The 16,277-nt window shown below is 58.7% G+C and overlaps 1 protein-coding gene across 1 annotated transcript in view; it reads right to left on the reverse strand.

Annotated features, from left to right (window-relative positions):
• Positions 1 to 1,031: 1,031 nt before the first annotated feature.
• CACNA1S (calcium voltage-gated channel subunit alpha1 S) overlaps positions 1,032 to 16,277 on the reverse strand; it is an 87,079-nt gene continuing 71,833 nt past the window's right edge. Inside the window, exons 38-43 of the mRNA XM_074935826.1 lie at positions 14,847 to 14,975; positions 12,704 to 12,894; positions 4,843 to 4,919; positions 3,900 to 3,994; positions 2,569 to 2,736; positions 1,032 to 1,859 (exon numbers count right to left, since the gene is read on the reverse strand). Of these exons, the coding sequence (XP_074791927.1) occupies positions 1,533 to 1,859; positions 2,569 to 2,736; positions 3,900 to 3,994; positions 4,843 to 4,919; positions 12,704 to 12,894; positions 14,847 to 14,975 (987 nt within the window). The 3' untranslated portion in view covers positions 1,032 to 1,532. The remainder of the gene's footprint in view (positions 1,860 to 2,568; positions 2,737 to 3,899; positions 3,995 to 4,842; positions 4,920 to 12,703; positions 12,895 to 14,846; positions 14,976 to 16,277) is intronic.

Raw genomic sequence — 16,277 nt, forward strand, 5'->3', positions numbered from 1 at the left:
CGCGACTTTCAAGCCCTATCTGGTTCCTTTCATGGTACGAATGAATTTGGCTCTGGTTCATCGCCGTAGAAGGAACTGGGCTGGATTATCAGCGAATGACAGAGAAGCCACATCCTCAGCTGCCACAGCTCCATTGACAGCAATGGCACAATGCTGATTTACGCCAGCAGGGACCCCTGCGCTCCCCTAGTCTGACCTCCTGTCTAACGCAGGCTGGAGAATTTCAACCCACTGTTCCTGTGTCAAGCCCCTGCCTTGTGGTGGAGTTAGGGCACATTTTTGGAAGGAGGCATCCAAATGCAGCAGAATCCAGCCCACTCAGAATGTTGTTCTAATTGTTAATTTACACACACACACACACACACACAGAATGGGTGTTGTATCTGAGCTAGATTTGACCCAGAGCACTTATTCCTGCTTGGAACAGAGCGAGGCAGCCCCACTTTTGAACCCAGCCAGGGAAATTTAACACAAAAGGCACCAAATCTGCTCTTTATTAGGCTGATTAGAACAAAACACACGTGTGATTTTACTCATCGGCCAGAAATGCCACCTGTCCTGGCTGAAGACAATGCGAGAAGGGAGATTGACCCAGGGCTTTCGTGGTGAGCCAGCCCCTTAGGGTACGGACCTTCTTTCTGTCCTGCGTTGGCACAGGCCCGAGCATCACGACGGGGGCTCCTAGGCACTAGGGTAACAGCAATAATAAATCACCGCAGGGCAAGCTGCCCCTCCAAGCTCAGGGTCCAAGCCAAGGGCAGGCTCAGCCAGTGGCTCCTGGACAGACAGAGGAAGCGGGGGCTTGTGGTTAAGGCTCGGGCCGGGACTCAGATGTGGGTTCAGTTCCCACGCTGGCCACAGAACCCCCCCCCCCCGTGACCTTCAGCCAGTCACCCTGGCATTGATTTGCAAAGGCTCACATGACAATGAGAGGTGAGGCCTCTCGGTATGTCACAGGGAGCGAGATAAATAGTGAAAATCTCCCCCTTCCCCTCACTGGCCCTCGTCCCCCACCTGTAGCACCTGCCTGGTCTAGATGGCAAGGGCCGACTCTGCTATTTGCGTTCAGCCCCATGGTTGGAAAGTGGCCGCTCATTCGGCAGGCCTGACTGGAGACCCTTGGGGGGCCTGGCGTTCAGAGGGACGGGCACCCACTGGCATTGGCTGGAGCTGCGTGTGCTCAGCACCGCTGGAAAGCAGGCCCCCAAGGGTCTCCGCTGGCCCCCCTCTGATCAAAGACCAGAGCCCAGAAGGACAGAGCGGAGCAGCGAGATCGCGGTGCCAGGGATTTAATGACCCGTCCGGCGCACACGTTTCAGCTCTTGGGAGGGCAGGGGGCACACCCAGCCCACGCAGCGCCAGACACCCCAGTAGGAAATGCCCCCGGAGATCAGGCCCTCGCAGCTCCTCCACAAACAGCCCGGCGAGTCCTTCTCTGCTCCCATCTGCCTGGCCCGGGGCAGAGAGCAACCAGTCAGGGCTGGGCGTGGGAGGGGATGGTGCTGTGTTCCCATGGTGCTGTGTTTTCCCTCTCAAAGCCCACAAAGGGGTGGCACCTCCTGGCTGGCACCGTTGGCGAGGGGGATCCCTGGCGGCATCTCACTGGTGGGGGCTGGAGATGGCCTCTGGGAGCCAGGCATACTGGGCTCCCGGGAGCTATGCAGGGACGTGGCCAAGGTGTGTCGGCAGGTGGAACCGGCCTCCGCTCCCACCGGGCTTTCCCTTCCCCTCAGCAACTCGGCCGCGGCCTCTTCCATCACCACCATCTCCAGCTGGCAGGTGGCCGCCCTCTCGGCTCCCACGGCCGTCACAAAGGATGGGTCGCGGGCCAGAGCGCCGAGGCCCCCTGAGAGAAGAGCCTGCCGCAGAAGAAAGGGATCAGCACGGCCCGGCTGCTCGGGCTGTGCAGAAACCACCCCTGGGCTCAGGGCGGCTGACGCCTGCGTTTCCCAGCGGGGAACAAACACGTGGAGCTGGGAGCGTTCACGCTCGGGAGAGAACCGGGCCCAGAGCCAAGTGTGAGCAGGGGCACGGCAAATTCTCCATCTGCAGCTCCGCCAGTGCCCCTCAATCCCGACCCGCAGCCCCTGCTAGCCCAGCCCTGGGCTCCCCCAGTTCCGCCGGTGCCCCTCAATCCCGACCCGCAGCCCCTGCTAGCCCAGCCCTGGGCTCCCCTAGCTCCGCCGGTGCCCCTCAATCCCGACCCGCAGCCCCCTTCCTGCGTCTATCCCACAGCTGGCTTTCTGCCCTCCATACCGCTGTGCCAGCACCGTTACTGATCTCTGCTTTTACCCCATTCCGGTCCCCTCCGTGTCCCCCCATTGCCTCTACTTCACCACCCTGTCGATGACCTTCGACCCCTCTAACCGGGGCTGAGCTCCGCTCCCCATCCCATCCGGAGGCTCAGGGCTGGCAACGCCCCCCGTCCCATCCTGCCTCTGCCCCCTTGCCTCACCCCGTCCCCCTCCAGGAGCTGTGGCTCCTCTCCTCCTTTCACCGCTCCCCCAGGAACAGTCTCTCCAGCCCCACCCCAGCCAGTCCCCCCACAGGGTGCTGCCCCAGTTCTACCTCCTGGATGAGTAAATTGGTGGGCGGGGTAGAGGCGGCAGCATCTCCCTCCCCGTTCGCCTCATGGCCACCATCCAGCTGGCACTCGGAGCTCAGCTCCGCTCCCCGCTCCCGGGCAACCACCTCCTCTCTGGGCAGCTGGGCGGAGAAGCAGCCAAGAGTCACATCCTGGGGGGTGAGCAATTCTGAACCTGCTGCAACAGCCTCGGCGAGTGGGCGAGGTGGGTGCTGCTCCGTGGAATTGCCCAGGGGCCACCCCCCTGCCCCCGGGCTTGCTGAGCAGCCGGCGTGACACTATCACCCGCTCGGATCCCTCTCGCCTGCCGTGGCGTCCGCTAGCCGCCCGGTGGCACCCCTTTGGAGGAAGAGCGCAGCCTCTTCCGGGGCAATGACCCGGCACTCGGACAGCGCTACCTTCGCCTGCCCTGCTCCCCGCTGGGCTCCGGGAAGAGCCGGGCGCCCCGGTTAGTTTAAGGAAAGGTGGCGATCATTGGCGAGGGCACAGAACCCGAGGGCCAGTCCAACAACAGATGCCTAGCTGACCACGCTCTGAGCTCCAGGATACAGCCCAGTTACCGGGGCCCGCGGCGTCGCTCTCTGCCCAGGCAGGGGAATAGCAATGTCACCCGATCCTCGCCCCGGGGGGGCTGGGGCCATGTTCCCACAGGGCCCTGGCCTCCAGCACAAGGCAGGGGAAATGCTAGCAGTGGGGGTTATGTAACCGCTTGAGCTCGGCTCCCGAAGAGTCAATGGCCAACTGCCCCAGGCTAGCAACAGCCCCCTGTCCATAGCCCCAGGGGCCTTCTCCTTTCCTCTGGAGCGCAGGGCAGAAAAGGCCGGGGAATGGGCAAAGAAGGGGAAAGGCTACAGAGCCTCATCTCCTTATATAGTGGAGCCATGATTACCTGGTTATAACAAGGCATGACCCCCGCTCCAGTCCTCCATTCCCCGGTACGCCCATCCCCACTCCTGGCCACCGGTGGCCCCGGCAGAGGCTCCAGGCCTGTGGGCCGTTCCAGTGGCCATTGGGAAGAGGGCAGGGGTGCTCTTTGCGCCCGAGCCATTCGGGTGGCTCGTGGCTGGTCACCGGGACATCCCCAGCCTCCCCCAGCCCCGTGGCCGCGTCTCTGCTGCGGATGGGCCAGGAGCGTGGGCTCCGTCCCGCTTCCCAGGGGCCAACCGGGCTGGGGCGGATGCCACGCTGGGATCTCCTGCCAGCTGGCCCCAGGGGGCCCGGTGCCTCCAGTGCACAGTTGTCTTGGCCAGCCCAAAGTGGGAGGGGGACTAGCCCCCCCCCCAGATGAGCCACATGATACCCCAGCCCCATTTACCTGCAGCCCGCACCCCGGGCATCCGCCGACACTGGCTGCCCGCCTCCGGTCCAGCTGCCGCTGCAGCTTCTCCAGGCGGAAGGAGCGGTTGTGGCCTGAGGGGAAGGGAAGGGGGGTGTCATGTGGGGAGCCCATGGGAAGGACACTGCTGGGGCCCTGGGGCATAGGGGGTGCCAGCTGGGAAGGGACTGACTAGTGCGGGGGCAGCAGAGCCCCCTCCCCCGGTGATCCCCCGAGAGGGGCAGAGGGAACCAGATGCTCCCCCAGCTCACAGGGAAAGAGCTTCGCGGTACTAGCAGAGCACGGGCCTGCCCTCGGCCTTCCACCCAGCCCGCCCCTGCCCCCAGCGAGGCCCGCGCATGGGGAGGGGAAACCGGAGATCCTGGATGCCCCCTCCTGGAAACCACCGCGACCTCCCGTCTCTGCCGGCTGAGGGGGGACTCGGCCTGCAGCACCCCAGGAAATCCAGCCTCCTGCTTCACCTCCCTTTGAGGGCCATGGTGCCCTGGGGAAAGGACCCCCCCCCCCAGAACTGGCACCTCCAGGGAAGGAGGTTATCTGCATTCGCCACTGCAGGGAATTACAGTGTCGGCTTCTCTTTCTATTGCTTAGCTCGTCCTTAGGGCCATGAAGAAACAGCCACTGTTCCCCGATAAAAGGGGGCTCCCCGGCTGCCTTGGTGAAAAATGGAGTCCCACCCCCACATAAAAGGGGGCCCCTCCCTCCCATGCCTTATGGGGTCCCCCCAATCAAAGGGTGTCCTCCCTCCCAACCCTCTAACAAAAGAGGGTCCATCCTCCAGGTCACTTGGTGAAACATGGGATCCCACCCCATGCACATCTGGCAAGCCGGGAGTTTCCCCAGGCCATGTCACTGCCCACCCAGGACACCCCTCCCGGTAAGGCCAGGACGTGCCCAGTGCGATGATGCTGCAGGTACTGACCCAGGGCAGAGTGCGGCCATGGCTGGCAGGATGCCGGCAGCATCCTCTCCCCCCGCAGCTCATTCTCGTACTGCACCCTGTCAGGGACAGGAAAGAGCATCAGTCTGGCGCAGGGACCACCCCCCAGCCACCTCTCCAAGGGCTTCAATTCGCAAGCATCAGTCACCATGCGAAACCCTCACCACCTCCTGCCTTCTGTCTACCACAGCTTCCTCCTCGCCCCTCCATCCTCTTCTTCAGCACCTCTGGGCTCATCCCCTCCCCTCTGGCTTGACACCCCCCTCCCAATCATATTAATAAAAACAAGCACAAACTCCACTTGTATTGGAGAGAGAAACAATGACTGGACAGATAGACACTCTAGGTACTGAATGGATGGCTGTGTAAGGAGATGGACAGATGGATGGATACACTATTATAAGGTGATAACGGTCAGCAGAACAGATCATGTCAAACCAACCGGATAGCTTTCTTTGACAGGGTAACAAGCCTTGTGGATGGGGAAGAAGCGATAGACACGATGTATCTCGACTTTAGTAAAACTTTTGATACTGTCTCACAAGATCTTCTCATACACAAACTGGGGAAAAACAACCTAGATGGAGCTACTATAAGGTGGGTGCAAAACTGGTTGGAAAACAGTTCCCAGAGAGCTGTTATCAGTGGTTCACAGTCATGCTGGAAGGGCATAACGAGTGGGGTCCCGCAGGGATCGGTTCTGGGTCCGGTTCTGTTCAAAATCTTCATCAATGATTTAGATAATGGCATAGAGAGTACACTGATAAAGTTTGTGGACGATACCAAGCTGGGGGGGTTGCAAGTGCTTTGGAGGATAGGATTAAAATTCAAAATGATCTGGACAAACTGGAGAAATGGTCTGAAGTAAATAGGATGAAATTCAATAAGGACAAATGCAAAGTACTCCACTTAGGAAGGAACAATCAGTTGCACACATACAAAATGGGCAATGACTGCCTAGGAAGGAGTACTGCGGAAAGGGATCTGGGGGTCATAGTGGATCACCAGCTAAATATGAGTCAACAGTGTAAGGCTGTTGCAAAAAAAGCAAACATCATTCTGGGATGTATTAGTAGGAGTGTCGTAAGCAAGACACGAGAAGTAATTCTTCCGCTCTACTCCGTGCTGATTAGGCCTCAACTGAAGTATTGTGTCCAGTTCTGGGTGCCACATTTCAGGAAAGATGTGGACAAACTGGAGAAAGTCCAGAGAAGAGCAACAAAAATGATGGAAGGTCTAGAAAACATGACCTGTGAGGGAGATTGAAAAGATTGGGTTTGTTTAGTCTGGAGAAGAGAAGACGGAGAGGGGACACGAGAACAGTTTTCAAGTACATAAAAGGTTGTTACGAGGAGGAGGGAGAAAAATTGTTCTTCTTAACCTCTGAGGACAGGACAAGAAGCAATGGGCTTAACTTGCCGCAAGGGCGGTTTAGGTTGGACGTCAGGAAAAAGCTTCCGAACAGTCAGGGTGGTTAAGCACTGGAATAAATTGCCCAGGGCGGTTGTGGAATCTTCATCATTGGGGATTTTTAAGAGCAGGTTGGACAAACACCTGTCAGGGACGGTCTAACTAATACTTCATCCTGCCTTGAGTGCAGGGGACTGGACTAGATGCCCCCTCGAGGTCTGTTCCAATTCTATGATTCCATGATTCTATGATAGAAGGGTCTGTCTCGGGATAGACAGAGGAGGTGAATGGGGACAGACAGACAGGACAGCATTACTAAGTGTGAAGAGGGGGAGGTGAGTTACCCTGGGTGCTTTGAGATGTTCTGGCCCGATGGGTGGCTTCACCACAGGATTTGCACGGGCCGGTGCACTTTTGATCGGAGACTGCAGTCGTGTGGCACTGCACAGAATCACACCTTGGGCTCTGAAGGAGGGATACAGGGCAACGTGAGCCTGCCACCGCTCAACGCCTTCTCAGCTGTGAAGCCAGACCTGCCGCAGCGGAGGGGAAGGAGACCGGGGGGCAGGGTGTGGAGCACCCATAGGAACGAAGCATCTCAAAGAACTCAAGTTACGTAAGGTAAGTCACCGTCCCTTCTTCGTCGAGCGTACGTCCCTGTGGCCGCAGGACACTCCAGAGCAGTAACTCAGAGAGGAAAGGGGATGCCACAGAGGTGAGTCAAGGACTGTTCGGAGAACGATATCACCAAAGGCAGTGCCCTCTCTGGAAACAGGAGAGATGGCACATGCTTGGCACAGGCTAGCAGAAGACCAAGTCGCAGTCCTGCAGATTTCTGCTATGGGCACGTACTGGACGTGGACTGAGCTCCAGTGGAATGTGCTGTCACCGTGGGGGGGAACACCCCCGTTCTGTCATAACAGGTTAAAATACAACCTGCAACACACAGACAACCCCTGGCTGGACTGGAAACAGGTCCTTCATTCATTCTGTTCACGACACAAGTAGCCTGGATGAGGCCTGCAAGGACCTACTCCTGTCCACAGAGAAGGCAAGGGCCCATTGAACATCCAGCGAATGAAGGCTTGAGACCTCTCTGGAGACCTGAGGATGTGGGTAGAACACTGGGAGGCGAATCTCCTAGTTAATGTGATCTTCCAAGGAGACCTTAGGAAGAAAACAGGGATGGGGACACAGTAGAATCTTGTCCCTATGAAAGGGGGGGATATAGTGTGTCAGCCAGGAGTGTCCCCTGCTCTTCGATTAGTCTTGCTGAAGTAATGGCGCCCAGGAATGAAGTTTTGAAGGAGATGTGGAGGAGAGAGCAGGTGGCCGTTGGTTCAATGGAGGCTTTCCTTGGAGCATTAAGAAGCAGGTTGAGGTCCCACTGGGTCCCAAACAGGAGGGAACCAGTTGTATAGACACTGGAGGAATCTGGCTGTGACAGGGCGGGCAAAAACCAAGAAGCCCTGGATGGGTGACTGGAAAACTGTGAGAGCAGCCACCTGCACTCTAACAGAGCGCACGGAGAGACCCAGTATTTTTAATTCCAGCAGGTGGTCAAGTATTTTGGAAAGGGGAACTTCTGGGGCTTGGGAAGAAGAAAGAGAGCATCAAGAGTGAAGGCGTTTCCATTCTGGAGATAAGTGTTGCCGGTACTGGGCTTTCTGCCAGGCAAACAAATTGACTGAACTGCAGCCAAGCGAGTTAACTCCATGGTTGAGAGCCATTCGGGATCCATGCCCTGAGGTTCAGAGAGGAAGCATCTGTCATGAGGATCTTTGATGGTGTGCAATGCAAGAATGGGGTTCTCACACAGACCCTCTGTGGGTCTGTCTGTCATGTAAGGGAATCCAACACCTTCTGAAGCACTGTGACCCATTTGGACAGGTGGTGTCTGTCTGGGATTTTTACTGTTCTAAATCCTGGAGACATCTGAGATGGAGTCTCACATAGGAAGTCATGAACATGCAGGAAGATGTGTGTCCCAAGAGCTGAAGACAAGCCCTCATGGTTGTTTATGGGCTGAACTGTAGCACCGAGATTAGGCCAGGTAGGGTGGAAGATGTCTCCCAGAATACATAGGCTCTTGCTGTTGTGGGCTCCCGAGTAGTTCCTATGCAGTTTATCCTTTACATTGGAGCTAGGATCGATTTTTTGTGATTGATGCAATGTCTTAGAGATTGGAATAAAGTTAACGCCTTGGCCATGGCTGATTGGACCTCTTGGAGCGATCAACTCCTGATCAACCAGGTGTCCAAATATGGGAATACCGAGATCCCTCATTGACAGAGACCAGCTGCTGCTGCCAAGAGGAACTTCGTAAACACCCTCAGCACCGTGGAGAGTCCAGAAGGGAGAACTCAATGTTGATCGTGGTCTGTTCCGATTACAAAGCAAAGCAAACACTTGTGGTGATGGGCGTCCTGTAGGTCGAGGGCAATGAGCCAGTGTCCTGGATCCAACAGTGGGAGAATGGGAGCTAGTGTCACCCTGATGAACTGCTGTGCTAGAACTTAGTTGATCAAGTTTCTGAGGTCGAGAATCAGCCTCCCCCTCTGTCTCTCGCGGGAACTAGGAAGTAGTTGGAATAGAATCCTTTCCTGGTGAATGCTGTTGGAACCGGCTTGACTGCCCCCAGGAGGAGGCGGGATGGGACCTCCACAATGCTGGTCTCTCTGGTCTCACGGCAGATGTTCAAAGAAGTGTGTATGTTCTGATTACGTGGTAAAGTCCCATTTCACCACCCAGGCCCGTAACTGGCACTACGGAATTGAAGAGCAGCTGATGAGTAGCTCTTTCTGCCCCGTACGTCCAGTCTCTTGGATTCATTGTCTATTGGAGAGGGTCTGGATCGAGTCTGATGGCTCCTTTCATTGGCTGCTACGGAATTAGGACGAGGGTGGGAAAAGAAGTGTTCCCTCCCCTTTGGTGGGATGTAGTACTTCTTATCACTTCTCTTTCAGGTGGGTGGAATCGTGGCCAGTGCTTGCCACAGAGTGCGTGCTGGGTATAGCAATGCCTCATTACTGGGCAGAGCAATCTTTCCTTGGGGATTGATATTCACCAAAGAACGTTATGACTCTTGGACTTCCTCAAGCGGGATTTGGAGAGAGTCCACTGGCCTCTTCATGAGCTCCGGGAACATTTCGAACTCATTGGCAGAGGAGGGCGGGGGTGGCGTTACTGCCTCGTCCACAGATGAAGAGGACTCAGCTGAAGGAGGTGAGACCTCCTCAGGTGGAGGCGCTGACTCCTGCTGCGTATCGTCTGGTACCGAAGAAGTGCATGGTACCAGGGGACGGACAGCTGCTTGCCATGGATGGAATGGGACCAGTGGGTGCCTGTAATCTCTTCTTGGCATCCTGTAGAACTGGTCACCAAAATGGCCCCCAGGACTCCCACTGACCGGGGGAGGGAACAGGGAGAGTGTCCCCAATGACAGTCATCGTCTCTGGGTCTGCGATGCCTGGCGGGTTCTCTAGGGTCCTCCTTGGTACAGGGACCCCTGGGAGCCGGATGGTATGGCACCAGGATGGATTCCTGTACCGGGACCTCAGAGGCTATGTGACGGCTCAGGTAATGTGGCTGGTGCTGACTGCTGGAGGCTTGGGTGGGTTTTGGCCTGCAGGTGCCTAGGCTGTACCAGCGAGAGGGCTCTGACAGATCCCACCACAACGGAGTCGGGCTCATCCGAAATGATGAGATCTTTAGACAACGGGGGCCTGGAAGGAGCTGGAGGGTGCTGACAGCTGCTGGCAGCTGGAGGTGAAAATGTGGACTCTGAGATGGAGACTGCTGCATTACTGAGGTGGATGCAGGGTCCTGTCTCACTTCAGAGCTGGGGTCAGAAGCCGGTGCCAAGGGATGAGTGGTAGCCCCATGCATATCATGGTGCCATGGAGGGTCAGGTATGTGGTACCGACGCCTCGACACCAGACTCAGTCGGCCCTTTTACGGTACCCCTGAAGGGACATGAGGGCTCCTGTGAGTGGGTCTTACGAGGTGAGCTACCCCTTTTTGCCACGTCTCTGGATGGGGAGGAGTGCTTTCTCCTCTTCGAAGGCTTCGTCTCCGTGGTCCCAGCTGCGGCTGGGCTGATGACTGAAGGAGCCAATGCTAATGCCTGGGGGGAAGCGGCCCTCTCCGGAGCGAGAGCACGTCCCATTAACAGGACTGCTAGTCTCATCTCCCTGTTGTTTTGGGGCCTGCCCTTAAACCCCAGACAGACCATACGCTCTGGGGGGACGGGGGAGTTCCCCAAACACCGCAGGCAACTTCCATGTCCGTCACGGCGGGAAAAAGATCTGTGGCAAGTCTGGCAGGGCTTAACCCCTGGGCCTTAGGCACAACAGACTGATCGGCACAAAGAAAGGTCCAGGAGTAGGTGGGGAACCCCCATTCCAAGAGCACAGAAATGTGCCAAATGAAATAAAAATGAACATAAAATATAGGGCAGGAAAACAAATGAGAAACGAAAATACGCGAGAAAAGTCTTTCCGGAGGTGAGAGAAAGGCGGGACGCAGAACACAGCGATCTGCGGAAAACTCAGTCCCGAGCCTCAGGCAGCTGAGAAGGAGCTGAGTGGCAGTGGGCTCTCGCCTGCCTGGGTCGGGGGCCCTGCCCCACACCCCCACATCCCTGTATCCCGTCGCTCGGAGCCGGCACAGGCCCACCAGCACGACGGCGCAGGCTCCAGTCCAGGGCACACGCCTCCTACGGTGGAGCCCCCACCGGGACGGATAGCAGAAGAACTAATGAAGACAGCCCCGTTATGTTTGTGGGGTAACCCTCGTCCCCCCATTTCACCGCCCTCCTGTGTTGTTTTGTCCAGGGGTCCGGACCCCAGGCTAGCACCGTGCTGCAGCCTATTGCCCCCTTCTGGCTGGACCATGCAAAGACATTCCTGGACCTGCTGCTGCCGAGCTACCGGCCTTACTCCTTCAATTCAAGCAGTAGCAGCCGACGCGTTCAGATCCGAGGTTCCCCTGTCCAGCCAAGCCCTGTGGATGACCCTGCCAGGGGCATGTCATGCTTCAATTACAAGCGCTCTGGGCGGTCGCTGTGTCTTTTCTGCAGTCTCTGGAGCTGTCTGACTATATAACATCACCGCCAGGGCCAGAGGGAGCGAAGAAGGGCTTGGGAAACCGAGAGCCACGTACAGACGGGCACAACTGGGCTCAGGCCAAAGGAGTCACGCTGCGCACGCCAGCCCAAGGTCCTTGCAGCGTCCATATGGATAACAGTCACAGGGGCAGCCTCGGAGGGTTGGCAGGGCAGTCTGCCAGCTGGCGTCATTCATTGCACCTGCAGCTGTCCAGGGCTTCACAAAAGGGGCACATCTGCGCAGAGAACTAGCCCCAGTGACCAGAGCTTTAGCCTGGGTGCCTGAAATCACGCGGCCCAATTCGCAGTGGGGCCGAGCCCCCCGGCCTCCCTCTAGTGTCGCAGCGGCTCTGCTCACCGCTGCTCTAAATCGGTCTCTGCCCTGTTTTAGACCCTAAAGTGCCCCACCGATAATCTGGGGCCAGATCTTCCTCTGGGGTAAAACAGCCCGGCAGCTGCCACGTGCCTGTTGCTGGGATTAGTCTGACACCTGCTGGTGTAAACAGGATCTGCAGCCCGCTTAGCTGTGTGATAAAGGCCGCAGGGCAGGCTCTGGGTCCAAGCAACCAGCTGCCACCCACCCTGCCACGCGGCGGGCTCTGGGTCCCCGCACAGTGCGGTCCTGACAGGATCCAGGGTCGGGGTCCTGGCTGCACCCCAGCCCTGCACAGTGGGAGTTGGGTTGGGGTCCCAACACGGCAGGGGTTGGGGTTAGGGATCCCTGCACAGCAGGGTGCAGGGTCAGGGTCCCTGCCCCACGCTCCACACCCAGTTCTCCGCTTCTGCCCCCACTCTGTGGAGGGGTGTATAGGCAGAGAGCACTGAGCATAGGGGCTTGTGGGGGGATTAGGTGGGCACCCCACAATGATAAATAGGTTGAGAACCACTGGGGTAGAAAGGGGTGAAGCTGCCAGGCCATGGGGAGGCGTGTGCCATGCTCTGTAAACGAGACCTGGGCAAGGCGGGCATCTGGTTTTGCCTGAGACCTGAAGGCAGAAACTGCACCCCCCTCCCCCCCCGGTGAACGGGGCGGGAGGTGGCCAGTGTCTGGCCCCGCACACACAAGCGTCAACATATACACGCGTGCACGCTCACACACACACACACACGTGCACGCACGCGAGCACCCGCCGCCGCACCCGTTCACACACGCTCACAGTCCCCGAGCGCCAAGCTCCCCGAGTCACAGCAGCTGTGCAGTCGAGGGATATGAATGGGTCCCTCTCTTATGGAGACTGCACCATTTACACAGACAGCATAACCCCTTGCGGCCCCCCGCCCCCCGCCACGCGCCCTGGGGGGCCGTCTCCGACCATCGCGCATTACCGTGCGGCTGCGTTGCTGTTGTTGGTGTTGGGGTTCCTGTCCGGGGGGAAGTCATCCAGGAAGACGGGGGAGTCCAAGTCTTCGCTCCCCACTTCAGTGAACTGCAGGGGTCTCTGGCTGGTCACGTGGGGCTGCAGGGGGCTGTTCCGCTCCATGAAGGAGTCCACATGGCCGAACAAGCCACCCGTCCTCTGGAACCAAGAGGGGAGAGGTCAGAGCGGGCCTTGACCGTGGCGCTTCTCGAGGCCTCCCAGCCTGTGGCGCACGCCGCCCGACGGTCCGGATGGGTTTGGGCCCACGGTGGGACGGCAAAGGCCAGTAATGGCGGCTGAATTTAAGGTCATGCACAGCAGGGCAGCAGTAATAACAGCCCCAGTTCTTACAGAGGCTCTTTATAAATAGGGGGCTCAGCTCCTCACCTCACAGCGGGGGAAACTGAGGCACAAGTGACTTGCCTTAGGTCACCCAGTAGGTCCATGGCAGAGCTGGGAATAGAACCCAAGTCTCCTGAGTTGCAGCCCAGTCCCAGTCCATCCACTAGGCAGCACTGCCTCTCCTACCGGATAAACCCTTCCACACTCACAGGCAGCTCTGAACGCGAGGGATTCCCTGAGGAGCGAGACGGGGCAGGACGCTGTCACAGACTGCTGGTACCTTGGTTGCCACGGTTATCATTACACCACAGCCAGCGGGAAGCTCCCAGCATAGGGAGTGCAGAGGGAATCTCTGTCAGCAGTGTTGGGTCTGTGACACATAGCTGTGCACCGGGCAGAGGTGCCGATACACACTAGCCAGTCCATCCCAGGAATGAGCACTCTTCCAGCATGTTAACTGGTTAATATCCACTCCGCGGTCCGGGGGAGTCAGTACAGTTAGCCCCATTGTACAGGGAAGGGGGAAGGGACAGCCAGGGCGATAACACCGGTGCTGGGATTAGAACCCAGAGATCCCTGAGCTCAGGTCACCAGCCCGCAGCTCCACCTAACGCAGGGGTGGGCAAACTACGGCCCACAGGCCGGATCCGGCCCACCAGGCATTTTAATCCAGCCCTCGAGTTCCTCTGGGGAGCGGGGTTTGGGGCTTGCCCCGCTCCAGCCAGGGACAGGGTTAGGGGCCACTCTCCGCGGCTCCTGGAAGCAGCGGCAGGTCCCTGCTCCGGCTCCTATGCGTAGGGGCAGCTAGAGGACTCTCCTCCGCATGCTGCCCCCGCCCCAAGCACCGCCCGGCAGCTCCCATTGGTAGGCCAATAGGAGCTGCAGGGGCAGCGCCTGCGGATGGGGCAGCATGCAGCATAGACACCTGGTCGCGCCTCTGCATAGGAGCCGGAGGGGGGACATGCTGCTGCTTCTGGGAGCTGCTTGAGATAAGCGCCACCCGGAGCCTGCACCCCTGAGCCTTTCCCTCATCCCAACCCCCTGCCCCAGCCCTGATCCCCCTCCCGCCCTCCGAACCCCTCAGTCCCAGCCCGGAGCACCCTCCTGCACACCCAACCCCTCCCCTCATCCCCAGACCCACCCCAGAGCCTGCACCCACAGCTGGAGCCCCCACCCACCCCGCACTCTACCCCCCCGCCCCAGCCCAGAGCCCCCTCCAGCACCCTGAACTCCTCATTTCTGGCCCCGCCCCAAAGCCCGCACCCCCAGCCAGAGCCCTCACCTCGTCCTGCACCCCAACCCCAATACCGTGAGCATTCAGGGTCCGCCATACAATTTCTATACCTAGATGTGGCTCTCGGGCCAAAAAGTTTGCTCACCCCTGACCTAACGCCTGGGAACAGAGGAGACGGTGACGGCGACTTAGCCAGTTGGTGACGTGGTTTCTTGTGACTGATACTCTCCTCTGTGATCAGACCCATTTCCACAGACTGTGGCATCTCCCATGCTTGTGGCTTCGTGCCACGCCCACCGGCTCACGTGCTGACACAGAGCTGGGCCCTGCCCAAGTGTTTGGCACCAAGCGGCCATGACAATGTGACTCTGATCTCGGGCATCATCACTCACCCCTGGCACCTTCTGGGGGGCCCCTACCCTGTCTGCAACAGTCACCGCTCAGCACACGATGCTCCGCATGGGACACCGGCGGTGGGGCTGGTACGTGCGAGGAGGGTGTGGGGGGAGCGGGTGGTACCTCTCGCTGTGCTCACCCGGTATATCCCTTCCTCTATCGCTGCCTCCATCATGGCCCTCTCCAGCTCCTCCTCGGCGGTCAGGTCCCCAGAGATCGTTCGGTGGATCTCAGGTGCGGCTTCCTCTTCGATGCTTCTCAGGCCGGCCTGGTTGGACGGACAGAGACGGGGAAGGTCACTCATGGGGCTGCTGGTGGCAGGGCGAGCGCTTCCTCCCCCGGCAAGGGGAGAGGGAGGCTCAGCAAAGCCCGGTTACCTGGCAGCTCCAGCTTCCTTCCCCGAACCCGCAGCCCTGCCCCCCAGCTGCCTCCACCGAGCCCAGGCTGCCTTGCCTACTTCCCAAAGGGGGGGCTCTGGTGCCTGCTGGTTCAGCAGCCTCTCCCCCGGCGCTAGCTCTGTGCACTGGGTGGGGAGGAAAGGGGGACACAGAGAAGTGACTTCACACAATGGGGCTGGAAGAGGGTAAATGAGCCGAGTCATGGGGCCGGGGAGCGGGGGGTCTGTCTAGGGCATCGGCATCTCTGCCCCTCCTGCAGGGCCATGGGGGCTGGCACATCTCACCTTGCACATGTTGGAATTGGATTTGACACCCAGGGATGGATGTTCCTACACCCCAGGGGGAGGCCGGGGGAGCCCTGAGACATGGCTGCATTCCAGGTTGGACAAGAGAAATACCCGCATCTCCCCAGGGGAGGAGTCCTCTGTGCTCGGGACATGCCCCCCAGGACCTCTGACACAGGGAGCCTGGACTCCAGTTGAAACTCTTGTGTGGGGCTGTTCGTTCCGTCAGCCAGAAGGGGGGCAGGGAGTGACATGAGCCTCAGACCTTCCCCTTCTCCCTGCCTCTTTGTCCCCATTTCATGGGTGGGGAAACCAAGGCAGACAGGAGGGAAGTGACTTGCCCAAGGCTATACAATGAGTCAGTGGCAGAGTGGGGAAAGAACCCAGGCGTCCTGCTGCTCTCCACCGTGCTTACTCCTCTAGATCGCGCTGCCTGTAGAGACTGACCCTGGGTCATCGTGGAAGGAGCAGGGCTGCAGGAAGGGTGGTGCGGGGGCACCAGCTCTGAGATTCCATCACGGGAAGCCCTTGAAAGCCCAGAGCTCGGTCCAGGCACCAGTCAAAGCTGTGTGCAGCGGAGACCAACTGCCAGGCCCCGAGGAGGCAGCCACCAAGCTCTCCCTTAGGCTGGGCCAGCCTCCTCCACTTCAGGACTGTTCCTCTTAACGTGGGGTCCCATCCCTTACACACTGAGATCTGTTTGGGCTCTCCTGTCTCATCCACCAGCTCTCCTGTGCAGCCCCATTTCCAGTGTTCTAAGGGGCAGAGCTTCCACCCACAGCCCATTCCCCTGTCTCCATGTCCCTTTGTTCAGCTCTGTCCCCGGGCTTCCCCTCCGGCCACCCTCGAGAATTCCTCTGCCAGCCTAGTACCGACACCTTCAAATAC

Source organism: Natator depressus, chromosome 21 (assembly GCF_965152275.1).
Source record: "Natator depressus isolate rNatDep1 chromosome 21, rNatDep2.hap1, whole genome shotgun sequence".
NCBI lineage: Eukaryota > Metazoa > Chordata > Testudines > Cheloniidae > Natator > Natator depressus.